Source organism: Pleurodeles waltl, chromosome 6 (genome assembly GCF_031143425.1).
Source record: "Pleurodeles waltl isolate 20211129_DDA chromosome 6, aPleWal1.hap1.20221129, whole genome shotgun sequence".
Lineage (NCBI taxonomy): Eukaryota > Metazoa > Chordata > Amphibia > Caudata > Salamandridae > Pleurodeles > Pleurodeles waltl.
In genome coordinates, this window is record NC_090445.1 from 1,584,360,888 (window position 1) to 1,584,380,579 (window position 19,692).

At 42.0% G+C, this 19,692-nt stretch overlaps 1 protein-coding gene across 2 annotated transcripts in view; it reads left to right on the forward strand.

The window, feature by feature from the left end:
• Window positions 1–19,692, forward strand: part of FKBP15 (FKBP prolyl isomerase family member 15) — a 353,417-nt gene that overhangs the window by 149,554 nt on the left and 184,171 nt on the right. For both annotated transcript variants that reach the window (XM_069241370.1, XM_069241371.1), the window contains exons 13-16: window positions 886–988; window positions 5,216–5,322; window positions 5,615–5,726; window positions 17,957–18,066. In XM_069241370.1, the coding sequence (XP_069097471.1) occupies window positions 886–988; window positions 5,216–5,322; window positions 5,615–5,726; window positions 17,957–18,066 (432 nt within the window). The remainder of the gene's footprint in view (window positions 1–885; window positions 989–5,215; window positions 5,323–5,614; window positions 5,727–17,956; window positions 18,067–19,692) is intronic.

The window sequence follows — 19,692 nt, forward strand, 5'->3', positions numbered from 1 at the left end:
CAGTTGCACAATACATGGCTCCCAGTACAACCAGGTATCAAATTCTCTGTACTTTGAAAGGAAAAGTTGGAAATCTAAAGAAACTATGCCTCATTACTGACAACCAGCATCTTGAAATCAGCAAACTCCTTCAAGATAATCCAGCCAAGATTCAAATGACCTAAGCAAATGTCTGAGGTCAGAAGGACCACCAGTAGTTAAGGACCAATGCATTATTGCTTTTGAATGGCTGAAACCCAACATTGAGTATAGAATACAAACACCTATGAATCGGGCCAAACTGAGCTCTTCAGGCCAGTCTTTTTTCAACAGGTTGCCTTAATGTAATAAAGAATGAATGAATAAATGTTGTTAAAAAAAAGTATCATAAAAAGTCTCTACCACTGTGCTAATACATGACCTTTAAGAAATTATTTGGAAGAAAAACAAAATGTATCTAATTCTTGCCCTAGTCATCCACCGGTACAGGTCAATGCTCTTGTCAGGATTTTATTGTATTAAAAAAAATATTCATGTCTGTGATGTACTATGAATCAGTGAATGATTTTATTGTATTAAAAAAAAATATTCATGTCTGTGATGTACTATGAATCAGTGAATTATACATGGATACTTCTCAGACATATACATTCTGCCTGTGCTCTGCAGGGGCCTCCACTCCAGTTGCCTTTGTGAAATTCTAGTAGCATTCTATATTTGTTTTAGCTTGTGATCAGTAATTATGATTGAAGGCAAACATTATAAAGTAAAATAATTGTTGAATACTTAGATAAGAAGCAAGACAAGGAGAGTAAAAAGTGAGGGTGACTGATGAAGAATTATATCCTTGTATTGCATTGGCCGATAATACGGTCTGTCTGACCAATGTGTGATCTCTTTTTCTAGGACCCGAATATTCACCATGGAACTACGCCTCCAGTGGGGCAAGCACCAGTCCACCCTAGTGTACAGTTGAGCCATATGATGCCTCCACAGATTCCTAGTCAAGGTAACATGCATTACATTGTGTAATAGGTATTCCTATAGGTGTGTATGTTCTTCATCCCTCCATGGGTCCATACATTTAAGCAGAATGTGTTGTACACCAGTAGTCTGGCTGCTACAGAAAAACCCTGCTTGTTTGTCTCATTTGTACCTTTTACATCTCTACAGTTAAATGGAAAAACACAACACAAGTGGTGCCTGAGTCGATCTTATGGTCCACAAGGCAGTGCCAGTGCATATATAATTCATGTAATTGGCATACGTGGTAGGGGAGTTGCTTTCTCACAGCTTCTTCATATCCTTATAGACTGTTCATTCTGTTTAAGGAAATCAGGGAAATCAAAGTGCCATAAAACAAAGTTTTGATTCTGACCCCAATTCACAGTTGAGGAAATCAAATTGGCACTTTCAACAAATTGCCAAGCTCCAGCACTGGATATATTCTATTCAGAATATGTAAATCTAACATCAAACTGTGGGCTTGTTATTGTCTTTAGTGCAGAAAACCTTCTTAATAGACTTCTGCCTGGTGGCCTGATTTGCTTGGTCAGTGCCCCACTCCATTCAGACTGCTAGACTATTTCCACAAAAAACTTTCCTTATTGAGAAAGTATCTCCTAATTGTTTTTGATACTTGAAGATATTAAAGAATATCTTCCTTGCATCCCTAATTAGATTGACTTTCACTTGAGAAATACATCGATTTCAAAAGGGCAAGGTTTTGCACCCAAATCTCTCCACACTAAATACCTCCATGCATGGAGTTTGAGCAGTAGTAATTGAGTAATTTTGACTCACCTGCTGAAGTAGTGTATGTGATTCTTATGACTAAACACACTTTGACTAAATCCATCTACTCTGGGCATTTGGAGAAATTTGTTGATTGTTGTGAGGAGTCAGCTTGATCTTTTTCCAACCACGTTATCTGATGTTCTGTTTGTTTCATCTTTGGCCCAACAAGGTTTTGCAGTGGGCACAGATACAGGTTACATGTCTACCCACACTGTGGTTTTATATTTGCCTGACTGTTGTAATGAAATGGAGCATAACAAGTTGGAAAGTAGATAATAAATATGATTCATTCAGTTCAATATAAACGAGGACAGCAACATCAGCAAAGAGCACCTACAGCTATAATTTTCTAGATGCCAACATCATTGGACTGTGAACTACCAACCAAACCTAAACATTCCAGAACCACACATCGAAAACAGTGACACTCCTTCTTTATATACGTCAACTGTTGAGATGAGATTATTAAAAGGATTGATGCATATTTTGAACTGAAGACCTTCATTATGCCTCCTTAGGACTTTAGTTTAGCCCTTACATTTCTGCTATGCACACTGCTTGAACCCATGCACAGATGATCTCTGTTGTTTCTCAAAATTGCTTTTCTTATTGCTGTAACTTCTGTGGACTGTGTGAGTGAACTGTAGGTGCCATCAGAGCAATTTCTGTACACCAGTTTCTTAGGTGACAAATTGGTGTTCAGAATTCGGGCTTTGACAGTGGGTGTTTCTGTACAGCACATCAGCCAAGCTGCTAAATAGCATCTGTGCAGATAATCACCAATCACTACAGTCTCCACTGTCGAGTGTGCAGAGTGCCCTTTTACATGTTCGCTTCTGCATGACATTTTGGTATGGGCTCACTCCTCAGACCCTCCACGCTTTGGGAGGTACTGCTTGGGTACATATTCTAAAGATTATGTAACTGCATTAAGATATATCCCTCAGAAGAATAAGTTACTTACCTTTGGTAATGCTCTCCCTCTTTCTCATTCTTTGGAGTGGAATACCTGTAAAAAGGTTTGGCGCTCTGTATCTTCAAAATTTTTCCTACTGATCCACTTTTTTCCGCTCTGACAAGTGCAAGATAAAACTAACTTCATGGCAAATAGGTGATTCCTATATGCGGCTCGATGCCATCACATCTGGGCTGTTATAATGCCGTTGTGGAATCTTACAGTGGCACCTACCTTAGCCTGCCTAACCACTTAAAGTTTCACACTGGCTGTTATCCCATGTTCTGTTAATAGTTGACAGATGATTGTAGCTTATCTGATATTTATGGCCACATCTACAGGGAGTGCAGAATTATTAGGCAAGTTGTATTTTTGAGGATTAATTTTATTATTGAACAACAACCATGTTCTCAATGAACCCAAAAAACTCATTAATATCAAAGCTGAATATTTTTGGAAGTAGTTTTTAGTTTGTTTTTAGTTTTAGCTATGTTAGGGGGATATCTGTGTGTGCAGGTGACTATTACTGTGCATAATTATTAGGCAACTTAACAAAAAAATATATATACCCATTTCAATTATTTATTATTACCAGTGAAACCAATATAACATCTCAACATTCACAAATATACATTTCTGACATTCAAAAACAAAACAAAAACAAATCAGTGACCAATATAGCCACCTTTCTTTGCAAGGACACTCAAAAGCCTGCCATCCATGGATTCTGTCAGTGTTTTGATCTGTTCACCATCAACATTGCGTGCAGCAGCAACCACAGCCTCCCAGACACTGTTCAGAGAGGTGTACTGTTTTCCCTCCTTGTAAATCTCACATTTGATGATGGACCACAGGTTCTCAATGGGGTTCAGATCAGGTGAACAAGGAGGCCATGTCATTAGATTTCCTTCTTTTATACCCTTTCTTGCCAGCCACGCTGTGGAGTACTTGGACGCGTGTGATGGAGCATTGTCCTGCATGAAAATCATGTTTTTCTTGAAGGATGCAGACTTCTTCCTGTACCACTGCTTGAAGAAGGTGTCTTCCAGGAACTGGCAGTAGGACTGGGAGTTGAGCTTGACTCCATCCTCAACCCGAAAAGGCCCCACAAGCTCATCTTTGATGATACCAGCCCAAACCAGTACTCCACCTCCACCTTGCTGGCGTCTGAGTCGGACTGGAGCTCTCTGCCCTTTACCAATCCAGCCACGGGCCCATCCATCTGGCCCATCAAGACTCACTCTCATTTCATCAGTCCATAAAACCTTAGAAAAATCAGTCTTGAGATATTTCTTGGCCCAGTCTTGACGTTTCAGCTTGTGTGTCTTGTTCAGTGGTGGTCGTCTTTCAGCCTTTCTTACCTTGGCCATGTCTCTGAGTATTGCACACCTTGTGCTTTTGGGCACTCCAGTGATGTTGCAGCTCTGAAATGTGGCCAAACTGGTGGCAAGTGGCATCGTGGCAGCTGCACGCTTGACTTTTCTCAGTTCATGGGCAGTTATTTTGCGCCTTGGTTTTTCCACACGCTTCTTGCGACCCTGTTGACTATTTTGAATGAAACGCTTGATTGTTCGATGATCACGCTTCAGAAGCTTTGCAATTTTAAGAGTGCTGCATCCCTCTGCAAGATATCTCACTATTTTTGACTTTTCTGAGCCTGTCAAGTCCTTCTTTTGACCCATTTTGCCAAAGGAAAGGAAGTTGCCTAATAATTATGCACACCTGATATAGGGTGTTGATGTCATTAGACCACACCCCTTCTCATTACAGAGATGCACATCACCTAATATGCTTAATTGGTAGTAGGCTTTTGAGCCTATACAGCTTGGAGTAAGACAACATGCATAAAGAGGATGATGTGGTCAAAATACTCATTTGCCTAATAATTCAGCACTGTCTGTATAGTTGATGTGGTTGTGTAGAGGTGGAGACAATGTATCCAAAATCTTATTCTGTTTATTAAATTTATAAAGCTCAAAACATGGTGGTAAAACAAGCTTCAAGGTGCTGTTCTAACACATACAAAACACAACAAATCGTCAATAAGGTGCATAAAACATACTGAAATCATAGTAGATGGATAAACAAGTAGAAATATAAATAACAGACAAAACAGATTTATCTTCATTTCCAACAGCCAGTAAGGTTCCTCATCAGTATGTTTCTAAAGGATGGTGGGCAGGACTACCCATGCCAAAGATCCTCTAAGGAAAGTTTACTACCTGCGCTTGAGCCTCTGAACCGCTACCAGTTGCCAGTGGGTCTTCTTACAGGCTCTGCATGATTGCACAGATCGTCAAAGAGCTAAATTAAAGCAACAGTTGTTTTTGTAGTAATAAGTATGCAAGGATTTTTTTTGCCTTCCATTGGAAAGATGATGAATAAAATATTTTATTTACATCTCTCCGGAGACTTGCCGCTGCAGACTAATTGTGTTGTAAACATAAAGCTACTAATAACTTGGCCTTGTGATCTTTCTCCTAGTCTCCCAGCCTCCGGTATCTGGACTCCAGACATCTTCTGCTGCTCTACTGCAAGTCGCAACACTCCAGTCACAGCCAACAATTCCAGGCACTGCACCAGCATTTCAGGTATGGTGAGGTATTTTGTGCCCATCTGTCTCAATTAATTATTGTCTAGTGTACATTTTAACTCACAAGAGATGAGCTCCCCTATTTATTTCTACTCCTCTTGTGCCACAGCTTTCCCACTCTGTGCCATTTCCGGTCTTGGTAGTGTATATAGATGTAAGTTTGATATTATGTTGAAGGGAGCTTGTGTATATTTAACTGGCTTACCACCACAAACCATGGCTTGCTCAGTGTGAATAAAAATGTTTTATGATTACTAGACCAAACTCAAGTAAATATTTCTTTTTTCTAGCCATACACGGGAATGGCATATGCCTATCAGCCAGGTTCTGCTACCACAACCCAGCTCCAACCCATGGGACACATGTACCCATCACAGCTACCACAGGTGCCACAGTTCCAAGGTAGGTCCATAATGTGTTTAAAACCTTCATAATGCAGCTTTCACATACTCTGGAAACACAGTGCTTTAGGGAATTCTGCATGAGCCCTTCCACATTCCACGTCCTTCCTGGAGACCCTCTCTATGGGTAGGAGTAACATGAATAAATCCCATTTGCGATATATTGTGTGGGTAGGTTTTGGAACAGGAGCAACTGTGGAGTACAGATACATAATGTACAATGTTCCACAGGGAAAACCACAGATCCAAAGGGCACTCTCAAGAGTAGAAGTCAGAGCCCTCACACACCCAGTGGGTGTCATGCTTCATCAAAGGGCCTGCTCCTCGTCGGACTGGTGCTGCAATGTCCGGCGGACCCCTGAAGGGGGCTCTTTGCTGAGGTTGAGTGTAGTAGATGCAGTCCTACGAGGAGAATTGAAAAGCTGGAGAGGGTGAATTAAAATTGGCTCTAGACCCTACCTATAGTCTGTTTATTTTATGTGAGAGGTCTAGATCAAGATTAAAAACAAGGGGAGTGAAAAAGGAGATGATGTTCCTCCACTCTGCCAAAAAAGAAGATATGGGGAAAAGGGAGAAATTAATCATTCTACCCAAGATGATGGTCGACATGTTTCACGCCTATATTGTCCAAGCCTATGTATACAAGGCATCATGCATAAACTGCTGTACTGAAAATAGATCCACATCAGGTTAATATAAGAGATAAATAATCTCTTGTATCGACAAGCGGTTTGTGAAAATAAATTCATAGCCACTGTTCATAACACACAAGATGGGCTGGTGTAAATGAGCAAGATAAACTCATGTAGAATGTCATAGTGGCTGCCATCCATGGTAAAGACCCAGATGGTATGGTGGGGCTAGTCCACCATTGTACCCGGGGAGTGATGATAGGGAGCTCCATGGGAGGCACATTGGCCTAAACGAGCTAGTGTCTTGGAAAAAAAGGCTTGTAAAAGACAGCGGGAGGTACTGTAAAAATAGACCACGTGAGTATATGTAAAGCAGGAGTAGGGAACTTATGAGAAACAAGTTCCCAAGAGTAACCAATCAAAACAAAGCATAGCATGAAGGAACAATGGGAAGGTAACCAAGATGGGTTATTAATTCTACCTGCCAGAGCATACCCGGTGACACCAAACCCTAAATTACGGTTTTCCTTTGCATCACCGAACATGCTGGTCACGGACCTATACACAAACTTTCATCAAAGTGCAATGTAAGAAGAGATTCTAAACACTCTGTCCCGCTTATTCGGCAGAGTGGGAACAAGGTATGCACATGCGCCCGACAAAGCGCGTCCCGCTCTGGGGGAATCACAGTCTAACTTACATCGGAGTGCGATATAAAGAGGAGACCCCTAAAAAAATTGATCCAGCTTAATCGCCGATGGTGGCAGTAGAGGAACAATGCTTTCCATCGGGCAAATTGGGTCGACAAAAGCAGGGGGAGCAAAGTATTAATAAGTGAAAAATTGGTATACTTACATTTACCTGATGGAGCCCCAGCCTCAAGACCTACCCTGCGGCCGCAAACCCGGAAGTGAAAGGTTGGGTGTGTCGCCGGGTATAAAAGAAAGACACAGATGGGGCAGCCTATCGGAATGCAACATTAAGCCCGGGAGATCACAGGTGGAAGAAGTAGTACCGCCCATTCATGGAGGCAGAGAGGGGACTCATAACTATGTCCCAAAGGAGTGTTTGTTTTGTCGGTGTCTCGACAGAGTCAAAGCAGAGTGAGCACTAGAGCTGCCCATTTTTAGAGACAAAGAAGGGACTTGTAACTTTGTCCAAACCTAGCGCTTGTTGGTATATTATACAGCAAAGCCAGGACAGTGTGAGAGGCTTGATTCTGTTTGCTGCAATAACATAAATTCCGCTATGTGCCAAATTGGAAAAAAGGGGAAAGACCTATAATGCACCAGATTCTAATAGAATGGAAGGACAATGTTATATATCACAAAATGATTGGACATATACTAATGCTACTGTAAGTAATGTTATTGAAATGATGCTGTGAAGTAATGAGCGATTATAGAAGTACTCTACATCAGGATGAAAAGACACATTCATGACATGAGGAGGTATGTGCCTAGTTAAGGACAGTCGCTAAATAAGCAGATTAAAACTCCCACAGTCTTTGTGTTCAAAGGCTGAAAGTTCATCCATTGTATATCGTCATTTAATCCAGTAATGTAAGGCACTGTGGAGTACCCACACACAATGTTAAGCTATTTATTGTTTACTAGGGATATTTGCTGATTTTCTCAATGCCTTTGTTTTAATTGTACTATCAAGCCTCCCCCAGTGTGGCTGCGACACTTGCTCTTTCAGTGGCAAATTGACTTAATTGGATGCTGACATGTCTCGTAATGCTTATAAAATGGTGGCAATGCCAGAAAAACTGCACGTCTTAAAGTAGCCTGAATTATAGTTATATGTGTGCTGCTTGAGTAAATATTAAATGTATCAGGTGCTGGCACTGTTTGTACAATACAACAACACTTACAATACACCAAGTTGATAGACACCAAATTAACTTTCCAGCTCTTACGTTCTTCATAGAAGGGAATAAAGTCTGTTAAAAGGTATATAGAAAACCTACAGCATGTAATGCAATTCTGCATGCCACCAGTGCTCACCCCATTCTCAAATTCTGGCTTTGCGTTTTAGGGGAAATGACCAGGCTAAGGCAGAATTGTAGCAAGGATTCAACTTTCCAATCAGAACTCTGCAAAATGGAATGTAAGATAGATCACTTGAGTGCCAAAAATAGAATTTTGAAGATCCAACGTGAGAGAGACCCTAGTATATCATACAATCCGAAAACAAAATAAGGGGCACAATAGGTTGAGATTCATTACTATATACAGTCCCTTGAGCCGTAAAATGTACAAGATCTTGGGTAAATATTGGCACCTGTTGCATATGGCTGGTACACACAAGGCATATATTGATAAGAAACCCGTCGTTACACACAGTAGGGGTAGGACATTACATGACATACTATGTCACAGCTTCCAGAAGACAGCTTCTAACACTTGGTTACTCCCACCACCTAAGGTTTTTTTTCCATGTGGTAATGGTGATACATGTCAATTTACTCAAGACAAGACCTTTCCAGTATAATATAAGCAAATAGTATAGCATTAAGAAATGTATCAATTGTAACACTAGGTTTGTTGTGTAATGTATTGCTTGTCAGTGCAACAACATCTGTATTGGCAGCACCATGAGACCACTTAAGGAATGCATTCAAGAACACTTTGGGCTATAAGAAAAGATAACTGCACCTATCCACTTGCCGTTCACTACAACACGGCACAGCAACATTGTGTAATGATCAAAATCAAGTTTCATGGTATTGTAGTCATTGAACCCGTATCTCGAGGAAGTGATAGGATTATGGCCCTAAGACAGCTTGAAAGTAAATGGATCATCCAGTTCATATACCTGGGACTGAATGTGTACAAGGATCTACATGTGTTTTTATAAAACTTAATTGAATACACTTTGACATTATGCAAGTATTATAATTTCAATACTTGGACTCTATCCTTGCATTTTCTTGGTACATGAGTTTGTCTGATTTTCAATATCTAGAGTAGATTTGGTAACCAAACTGTCTAATAATTTTGAACACCTCACTGACACTGAGGTGCGACAGTTCTTCTGTCTTTTGATGGACTTTCAGTTTTTTATCTTTTCAGTTTCAGCCAATTCTGTACAGTTCTATATACAATATGTTTTCTGTAAGGAATTTTGTTGTAAGTTATAAAAAACACATCTTTGTAAAAACATATCATGCACAGCATGTGTTCTTCTAGATTGCATTTATATGCGTTCACCTACATTGTCCTACTGTGTATCTAAGCTTGCACTTTATTGCTCACGTTTTCACTCTCATAGCTTTTGGAGGATAATTTGTCACTGGGGCTTCACTCCGTTTTCTCCACCTCCTGGTTTTCTTTACTCCATATTACTTTATGCCTTAGTTTTGACCTTCCAATTACAATGATTTCAGGGCAGTATTAATTCACATCAGTTTCTATCGTAGCAACCATTGTATCGCATACACAATGCCCTTACTTTTCCCTTAATTATGCTTACACCATGGATCGTTCTATCTGTAGAGTTTCATGTGGTTCACATACTGCTCCTTTTATATGGTTCCAATTACTGCCCTTTTATACATTGGCTGAACATTTGCAACTTCAATGGAGACATACATTGTCTTGGTTTTATAGGCATATGTTTCAAAATAGTTGCTTGTTTTTGCATTGGATAAGAGGGAAGCTTTAAGTCCTTTCTCTTTTGCTATTCTTTTAAACACTGTGGCTTCACAACACCCCTGGTTCCAAAGTTTTATGAGCCAGCTCACTTTGCATGCTACTGCACACGTATGAGGACAAGTGAAAAAAAGGTGAGATCGATTCCTGCTCGTCCAGCACTGTGTTTTCTTAACCTTTAAATAGAGGCACTTATATTAGTCTTTACCTTTAATAGGCTTATCATGGCCTCTCAACTGGGATACAGTATTGCACGGCCATACTGAAGTTTTGTTTGCCGTGCCAAACACTAATTACATTGCCACAGGTTGTATACATTTTCTGTTCTACATTTGAAAAGTATTAACTAATTAACTAATAAGGGTGGCCTATGCCACATCTGAGCCACTTTATACATAGTAACTCTTTGAATCTCACGTCTTCTCTTATCATTATAGCTTGGTTTCTGATTTACCCTGGGACATAAAACTTATTTACCGAATCATGTTTCATATCGGGTAAATATTGTGAACTTTTAACTGTATTTACTCTTTGTCTCTGTCAGGACTAGGCTTTGCTGTTGACTGGATCACAGCATGACCCCTGGTTATGCACTTTGGTTATTTACTCTGGTCACTTTGTTGTTTTTTTGTCACACGTGGCCAGTTGACCAATGTTTTGGAGAGATTTGGTTATTTTTTGGCGTCTCATGAAATTTGAGCTGTACCTCTCTCTTTTACTTACTGTGTGGTTGCATACCCTAGATCTAACACGTTAGGATCACTTCAATATATATATATGTTTGATGGCATGTGTAGCTGCAGATACACATGCTGTGCATTATCCTGCCATCTAGTGTTGGGCTCGGAGTGTTACTAGTTGTTTTTCTTCGAAGAAGTCTTTTCGAGTCACGAGATCGAGGGACTCCTCCCCTTTCAGCTCCATTGCGCATGGGCGTCGACTCCATCTTAGATTGTTTTCTTTCCACCATCGGGTTCGGACGTTTTCCTCTTCGCTCCGTGTTTTGGTTCGGAAAGTTAGTTAAATCTCTGAAAATTCTACGGTATTGTTTGCGTTCGGTATCGGGCTAGTAATAGCGGATCGACACCGTACAAAAGAAGAGCTCTGGTAGCCCTTCGGGGCTTCCACTCCCCGGCGAGGCCTGGTCGGCCCGACCGCGTGTGTCTTCCAAGCTCATGGAACGGACCCCATTCCGCTTCTGCCCCGAATGCCACAATAAGTATCCTTATACAGACCAGCATTTGGTCTGTAATTTGTGTTTGTCTCCCGAACACAATGAGGATACTTGCGAGGCCTGTCGGGCATTTCGGTCGAAGAAGACGCTACGGGACCGGAGAGCTCGAAGGCTTCAAATGGCGTTGACGCCAGAAGGACACCACAACGTCGAAGAAGAGGAGACTTTCTCCATTCCTGATTCGGACGAGGCCGAAAGTGAGCAGCCGGCGAGGCAACAAACCGTGAGTAAAACTGCCCCGGCCAAAACTCACACAAAGATAATGAAAGCCCAGGGGACGCCACCGCCGGCAGGCCATGGCTTAACCCATAAGCACGGTGACCAACCATCGGCACCGAAAAAGGGCACACACGTGTCGAAGACATCCGACTCCGGTCGAGATACCGGCACAGAGTATACTCGGCATCGAGATACTGGCTCCGACCAAACTCTGCACCGAGATACTGGCTCCGACCAAACTCTGCACCGAGATACTGGCTCCGACCAAACTCTGCACCGAGATACTGGCTCCGACCAAACTCGGCACCGAGATACTGGCTCCGACCAAACTCGGCACCGAGATATCGGCACCCTGAAACCAAAAAAGGTGGCTTCGGAGCTGAAAAAGACTGTGGAAAAGGTTCCGGTGCCGAAACACCCAGCCTCGGAGCCGAAACAGAGCTCATACTCAGAAGAACAAGGCCTTTCATCACAACTACAAGGCCATACATTTGGACAAGAATTAGAGATGAGAGAGCCAGACTATACACAAAGAAGGCTCCATATTCGGAAGGACACAGGGAAAATAAGAACTCTTCCCCCAATTAAAATGAAACGGAAACTCGCTTTCCAAGAGACAGAAAAACAGCCAAAAGCAAAAGTGGCTAAAGAAAAGACTCCACCACGTTTTTCGCCACAGCCATCGCCACAGCACTCACCACAACTGTCACCAATTGCAACACCCCCAATGATGCAATCACCAACACATACAGGGATGAGCCAGGATGACCCAGATGCATGGGATCTATATGATGCACCAGTATCTGACAATAGTCCGGATTGCTACCCGGCAAGACCATCACCACCAGAAGACAGTACTGCTTACATGCAGGTGGTGTCCAGAGCAGCTACTTTTCACAATGTAGCACTGCATGCAGAACCTATAGAGGATGACTTTTTATTCAATACCCTGTCCTCAACACATAGCCAATACCAGAGTCTGCCTATGTTACCAGGTAGGCTAAAACACGCAAAACAGGTGTTTCAAGACCCCGTCAAACGCAGAGCCATCACACCTAGGGTGGAGAAGAAATACAAACCTCCCCCTACGGACCCGGTCTACATCATGCAACAACTAACACATGACTCTGTGGTAGTAGGGGCAGCCCGGAAAAGGGCAAACTCACAGACTTCTGGAGATACACCACCACCCGACAAAGAAAGTCGAAAGTTTGATGCAGCAGGAAAAGGGTTGCAACACAAGCAGCCAATCAATGGCGTATTGCCAATTCCCAAGCTTTATTGGCAAGATATGACAGGGCTCATAGGGACGAAATGCAGCATTTCATTGAACATCTTCCCAAAGAGTTTCAAAAGCGTGCACAACAAGTGGTGGAAGAAGGCCAAAGTATCTCCAACAACCAGATACGATCGGCTGTGGACGCAGAGGACACAGCCGCCAGAACAGTGAACACGGCAGTCACTATTCGGAGACACGCATGGCTACGCACCTCCGGATTTAAGCCAGAGATCCAGCAGGCTGTGCTTAATATGCCTTTTAATGGACAGCAGTTGTTTGGGCCAGAGGTGGATACAGCTATAGAAAAGCTAAAGAAAGACACAGACACGGCCAAAGCCATGGGCGCGCTTTACTCCCCACAGAGCAGAGGCACCTTTAGGAAGCCACACTTTAGAGGGGGGTTTCGAGCCCAAAGCACAGAACCTTCAACCTCACAGGCTAGACCCACATACCAGGGCTAATACCAAAGAGGAGGTTTTCGGGGTCAATATAGGGTTGGACAGTTTCCTAAAACAAGAGGAAAATTCGAAAGCCCAAAAACCCCACAAACTAAACAGTGACTCCAATGTCACAAATCCCCAACACCAGTGGGGGGGGAGACTCACAAATTCTTACAAAAATTGGGAAGACATAACTACGGACTCATGGGTCCTAGCCATTATCCAACATGGTTATTGCATAGAATTCCTACAATTACCACCAAATGTGCCTCCAAAAGCACACAACATGTCCAAACAGCACTTGGATCTATTACAACTAGAAGTCCAAGCGTTATTACAAAAAGAGGCAATAGAACTAGTGCCCAACCATCAGAAAGGAACAGGTGTTTATTCCCTGTATTTGCTAATACCAAAAAAGGGCAAAGCACTGAGACCCATCTTAGATCTCAGAACACTAAACCTTTACATCAAATCAGATCACTTTCACATGGTGACACTTCAAGACGTGATTCCCTTGCTCAAACAACAAGACTACATGTCTACATTAGACCTCAAGGATGCTTACTTCCATATACCCAGACATCCTTCCCACAGAAAATACTTAAGGTTTGTAATCCAAGGAGTACACTACCAATTCAAAGAGTTACCATTCGGGATAACAACAGCATCAAGGGTATTTACAAAATGCCTTGCAGTAGTAGCTGCACATATCAGGAGACAGCACATACACGTATTCCCGTACCTAAACGATTGGTTAATAAAAACCAGCACTCTGAAACAGTGTCTTCAACACACAAAATACATCATAGAAACCCTTCACAAACTAGGGTTCTCAATAAACTACCTAAAATCACACTTACAACCGTGTCAAATACAACAATACTTAGGAGCAACAATCAATACAGAAAAAGGGATTGCCACTCCAAGTCCACAAAGGGTACAAGCATTCCAAAACATAGTACAAAGCATGCACCCAAATCAACAGTATCAAGTAAGGTTTGTGATGAAACTTCATGCATAGCCATTGTCCCAAACGCAAGGTTACACATGCGGCCCTTACAACAGTGCCTAGCAACACAATGGACACAAGCACAGGGTCAACTTCAAGATTTAGTGTTGATAGACCGCCAAACACACTCCTCGCTTCAATGGTGGAATCCTATAAATTTAAACCAAGGGCGGCCATTCCAAGACCCTGTGCCTCAATACGTAATCACAACAGATGCTTCCATGGTAGGGTGGGGAGCACACCTCAACCAACACAGCATACAGGGACAATGGGATGCTCAACAAAGCCAACTTCATATAAATCATCTGGAACTGCTAGCAGTATTTCTAGCATTGAAAGCATTTCAACCTTTAATAGCCCACAAACACATTCTTGTCAAAACAGACAACATGACAACAATGTATTACCTAAACAAACAGGGAGGGACACACTCGTCACAGCTGTGTCTCTTAGCACAGAAGATTTGGCATTGGGCGACTCACAATCACATTCGCCTAATAGCACAATACATCCCAGGAATTCAAACCAAGTTGGCAGACACTCAGTCGAGATCCCCAACAGATACACGAATGGGAACTTCATCCCCAGATACTGCAAACCTACTTTCAAAACTGGGGAACACCGCAAATAGACCCATTCGCAACAAAAGAAAACGCAAAATGCCAAAACTTCGCATCCAGGTACCCACACCCTCACTCCAAGGGCAATGCGTTATGGATGAGTTGGTCAGGGAAATTTGCTTACGCTTTTCCCCCTTTCCCACTTCTTCCGTATCTAGTAAACAAATTGAGTCAAAACAAACTCAAACTAATTCTAGTAGCACCAACTTGGGCTCGCCAAACATGGTACACAACACTACTAGATCTGTCAGTAGTACCTCATATAAAACTACCAAACAGGCCAGATCTGTTAACTCAACACAAACAACAAATCAGACACCCGAATCCAGCATCGCTCAGTCTAGCAATCTGGCTCCTGAAGTCTTAGAATTTGGACATTTAGACCTTATACAAGAATGTATGGAGGTCATTAAACAAGCTAGGAAACCTACTACATGACATTGTTACGCAAATAAATGGAAAAGGTTTGTTTATTTCTGCCATAATAATCAAATTCAGCCATTACATGCGTCCACAAAAAACATTGTAAGCTATTTATTACACTTACAAAAATCAAAGCTAGGTTTTTGTCCATTAAAATACATCTTACAGCAATATCTGCATATCTGCAAATTACACATTCAACATCACTCTTTAGAATCTCAGTCATAAAAGCATTTATGGAGGGTCTAAAGAGAATCATACCTCCAAGAACACCACCAGTTCCCTCATGGAACCTCAGTATTGTATTAACTCGACTCATGGGTCCACCATTTGAACCCATTCATTCTTGTGAAATGCAATACTTAACCTGGAAAGTAGCCTTCCTAATAGCTATCACGTCTCTTAGAAGAGTAAGTGAAATACAAGCATTTACTATACAAGAACCCTTTATACAAATACACAAACATAAAGTGGTTCTACGCACAAATCCCAAATTTCTGCCAAAAGTTATATCACCGTTCCACCTAAATCAAACTGTGGAACTCCCAGTCTTTTTTCCACAACCAGACTCAGTAGCCAAAAGAGCATTACATACATTAGACATCAAAAGGGCACTAATGTATTACATTGATAGAACAAAACAATTTCGCAAAAATAAAACAATTGTTTGTAGCCTTTCAAAAACCTCATGCAGAATATCCAAACAAGGCATTGGCAGATGGATAGTAAAATGTATTCAAACCTGCTATGCTAAAGCAAAAAGAGACCTGCCTATTACACCGAAGGCACACTCCACTAGAAAAAAAGGCACCACAATGGCCTTTCTAGGAAATATACCTATGGCAGAAATCTGTAAGGCAGCCACATGGTCTACGCCTCATACCTTCACGTAACATTACTGTGTAGATGTGTTAACAACACAACAAGCCACAGTAGGACAGGCAGTATTAAGGAAATTATTTCAAACAACTTCAACTCCTACAGGCTAAACCACCGCTTTTGGGGAGATAACTGCTTACTAGTCTATGCACAGCATGTGTATCTGCAGCTACACATGCCATCGAACGGAAAATGTCACTTACCCAGTGTACATCTGTTCGTGGCAAGAGATGCTGCAGATTCACATGCGCCCTCCCCGGGAGCCTGTAGCCGTTATAAGTTGATAAAATTATATATATTATATGTCAATAAAACTCGTAAATTTGTAAATATATATCACTTTTAGACACATTATGTACATACATACTTACTCCATTGCATGGGCACTATTACTATATACACAACTCCTACCTCACCCTCTGCGGGGAAAACAATCTAAGATGGAGTCGACGCCCATGCGCAATGGAGCCGAAAGGGTAGGAGTCCCTCGATTTTGGGACTCGAAAAGACTTCTTCGAAGAAAAACAACTTGTAACACTCCGAGCCCAACACTAGATGGCAGGATAATGCACAGCATGTGACTCGGCAGCGTCTCATGCCACGAACAGATGTACACTGGGTAAGTGACATTCTCCATATATATATATAGGAAAAAAGGAGCTTCAATTGCATTCTTAGGGAACATACCAACAGCAGATATATGTAAAACTGCAGCATTGTCTACATCACGCACATTTACTAAACAATACTGTGTAGATGTGTTAGCTTGCCAACAAGCAAATGTTGAACAGGCAGTACTTAGGACATTATTTCAAACTACTCCAACTCCTACAGGGTGGCCACTGCTTACTTTGGAGGGAACTGGTTTACAGTCTATGCAAAGCATGTGTATCTGCAGCTACATATGCCATCAAACTGAAAATGTTACTTACCCAGTAGGCATCTGTTTGTGGCATGTAGTTAAGTAGATTCACATGCACCCTCCCTCCTCCTGCTATTAGAGAGCCTGTAGCCGTTGTAGTACAATATATTGTAAATATGTATATACATTGCATGGACATCTCATTGCTTTACTGTCTGTCTACATATACATGTACACACTCTATACTTCACCCGCCTGCGGGAAAACAATCTAACAAAGGATCCAAAGTCACAGAGAGGAGGAGTCACTCGATCTCATGACTCAAAAACCTTCTTTGAAGAAAAACAACTTGTAACACTCCAAACCCAACACTAAATGGCGGACTTATGCAAAGCATGTGAATCTATAGCACTACATGCCACAAACAGATGTCTACGGGGTAAGTAACATTTTCCTTTTTATGCCTCTGAATATTAAAAATATTGTGACTGCTCTGCATTTCAGTCCTTGAACTATTGGTTTAAATTTCTGTGTTGGATTACTTTACATTATTCAGACATATCATCCCTGGATTACCAACCGGAATTCAAAGGAGGTTAAAATGAGTACAGATCACATCTATGTTTGACACGTTGTGATCTGTGCTGGATACCTGAACTTTTTGAATAGGCAGAAATTGCTAATTGTGACCAGTGAAGCCCTGGATGTCTGCATGTTTTTCTGTTTGATGTGCAGGTTGGCAATAATTAGGACCAAAGATCCCAGAACATTCCCTCATTGAGTGTGTACCCAGTCCTGTGCTCAGTAAGCAGTCTATCTGAAGAAAAGTCTAAAATCTGGAAGGCCGATCTACTGGTCGAATGGGTTTTCTGTTTGGATATTTTATTGCATTATTGTACATTTGCTAAGGTTTCCTTCTGTAAAGTGTTTAATGTGCTGCAGTTTCTTGGTGTCTGATGCTAGTGCTTTCTCTTTCAGCATCTGGTGATGTCACATCCTTCCTTATGACTGAGGCTCGACAGCATAATACCGAGATTCGTATGGCGGTCAGCAAGGTGGCTGACAAAATAGATCAGCTTAACTCTAAGGTATTTCATAATGAGTATCATTGCCTATCTGCATTCCTGTGTCGTAGTTCAAAGCTGTTAATTCATTAAGCACTTCTGTGCATATGTGCACTTTTCATGAGGCCTAATGTAGGGGGACAGTTCTACAGTATAATGGCATATGATAGTGGAACAAATGTTTGTGTCACAAAGGGCATGTCCAGTACACTTCCCTTCTGCCACCTTGATCTCTGATCCTTTTCCTTCTGACTAGTGTAGAAGAACATGACACAGATCTGACTGCTTTTGAAGTTTAACCACATGCAATTTGTTTTCCATAGTGTTTTGGTACAGACCTCATAGGCCTTCACTCCATTCCAATTTGCAATGGGACCTTGCACCAGAAGATTTTTTTGTTTACGCGGATGGGTTTGTAAGCAGCAACCAGAGATTTAGGAAACGGCCATTCTTGTCCCTAAAACAGAGGTTGGCCAACAACTAAGCATGAGTCAGTCTTTAGGAAAGCAGAGAGAATAGCTCAGATTTGGTTATTACTGGCTTTCATTCCCACATGGTATCTGATCGCCCTTTCATTCTTTTCAGATTTGTAGAACTGTAGCACATTTCCTTAAGTAATTCTAATAGACACTTATAACTGCAGATTCCTCACCTGTAGAATATCCCCATGCACCAGACTGAATCCAAAATATTTTTCAGTATAGCCCCTGCTCTCCACTAGGTGGCATCCTACAGTTCCATGTTGGGTCTGCTTTACCCCAGAATTGACTACCTCAGAAGCATATACTTACCACCCAAATGCTCTGATGTCAGTTTCTTTCCATGCCTTCATACATTCATCCGGCGCTAGGTCCTATTTTTTCCAGTGTGCAAGAGAACATGTCTCCTCCTAGAAACTACAGGGATTAAACCTTGTAGGGACTGCTGCAAACACATTTCTGTGACCGATCCCTGCAAGGTGTCTCTGCCGTCCAGTCCAGGCCACATTGTGTGTGAAGTCTGCCCTGATTAACCCAAAGGTGATCCAGGAACACAAAGCTAAGTTGATTGTCACCAAGCACTGCAGGAAGCCCCATCAGGCTCAGTCCCACTTGAAGTCGAGGACATGGACCTGTTCCTGCTCCCAGAGCTGGTCATTTGACAGTTTGTCGTGGTGGTTAAAGTCTTTGAGTAAGTCCAAATCAGAATAGAAGTGGAAGACATCCAAATGCGCCTTGTCTCAGCCTCACCATTCTCTGTTTAATAAGTTGCAAGGACATCAAGGTTTCCCATGGTCTCGCTCTCGGTCCTCTACTCGGGAGCCAGTTTCGGGCCTGATTTCAATGCACATTGAATCTCCGAGTCTGTTGGTGATGCCACAACAGATTGAGGTGTTTAAGGAGGCCATGCTTTGGATCTTCAGCACCTTACCGACTCCCACTGGTGCACCTTCATCTACATGGATTAGTGGGGGCTTCCAGCCTGGTTACTGCTGGCCAGTCCTCCATCAGCGTTGGCTGTGCCTCCTGAACCCATTCCAGTTTAGATCCGACTCCAGGACCAAGTCTACAACCAGCTCTACGATCCATGCTGTTTCTGCCTCTCTGGCATTTAGGCCAACAACGCCGGAGGAGGACGTTGGTCTCATAGTTCTGTGTGACTCCAAAGCCG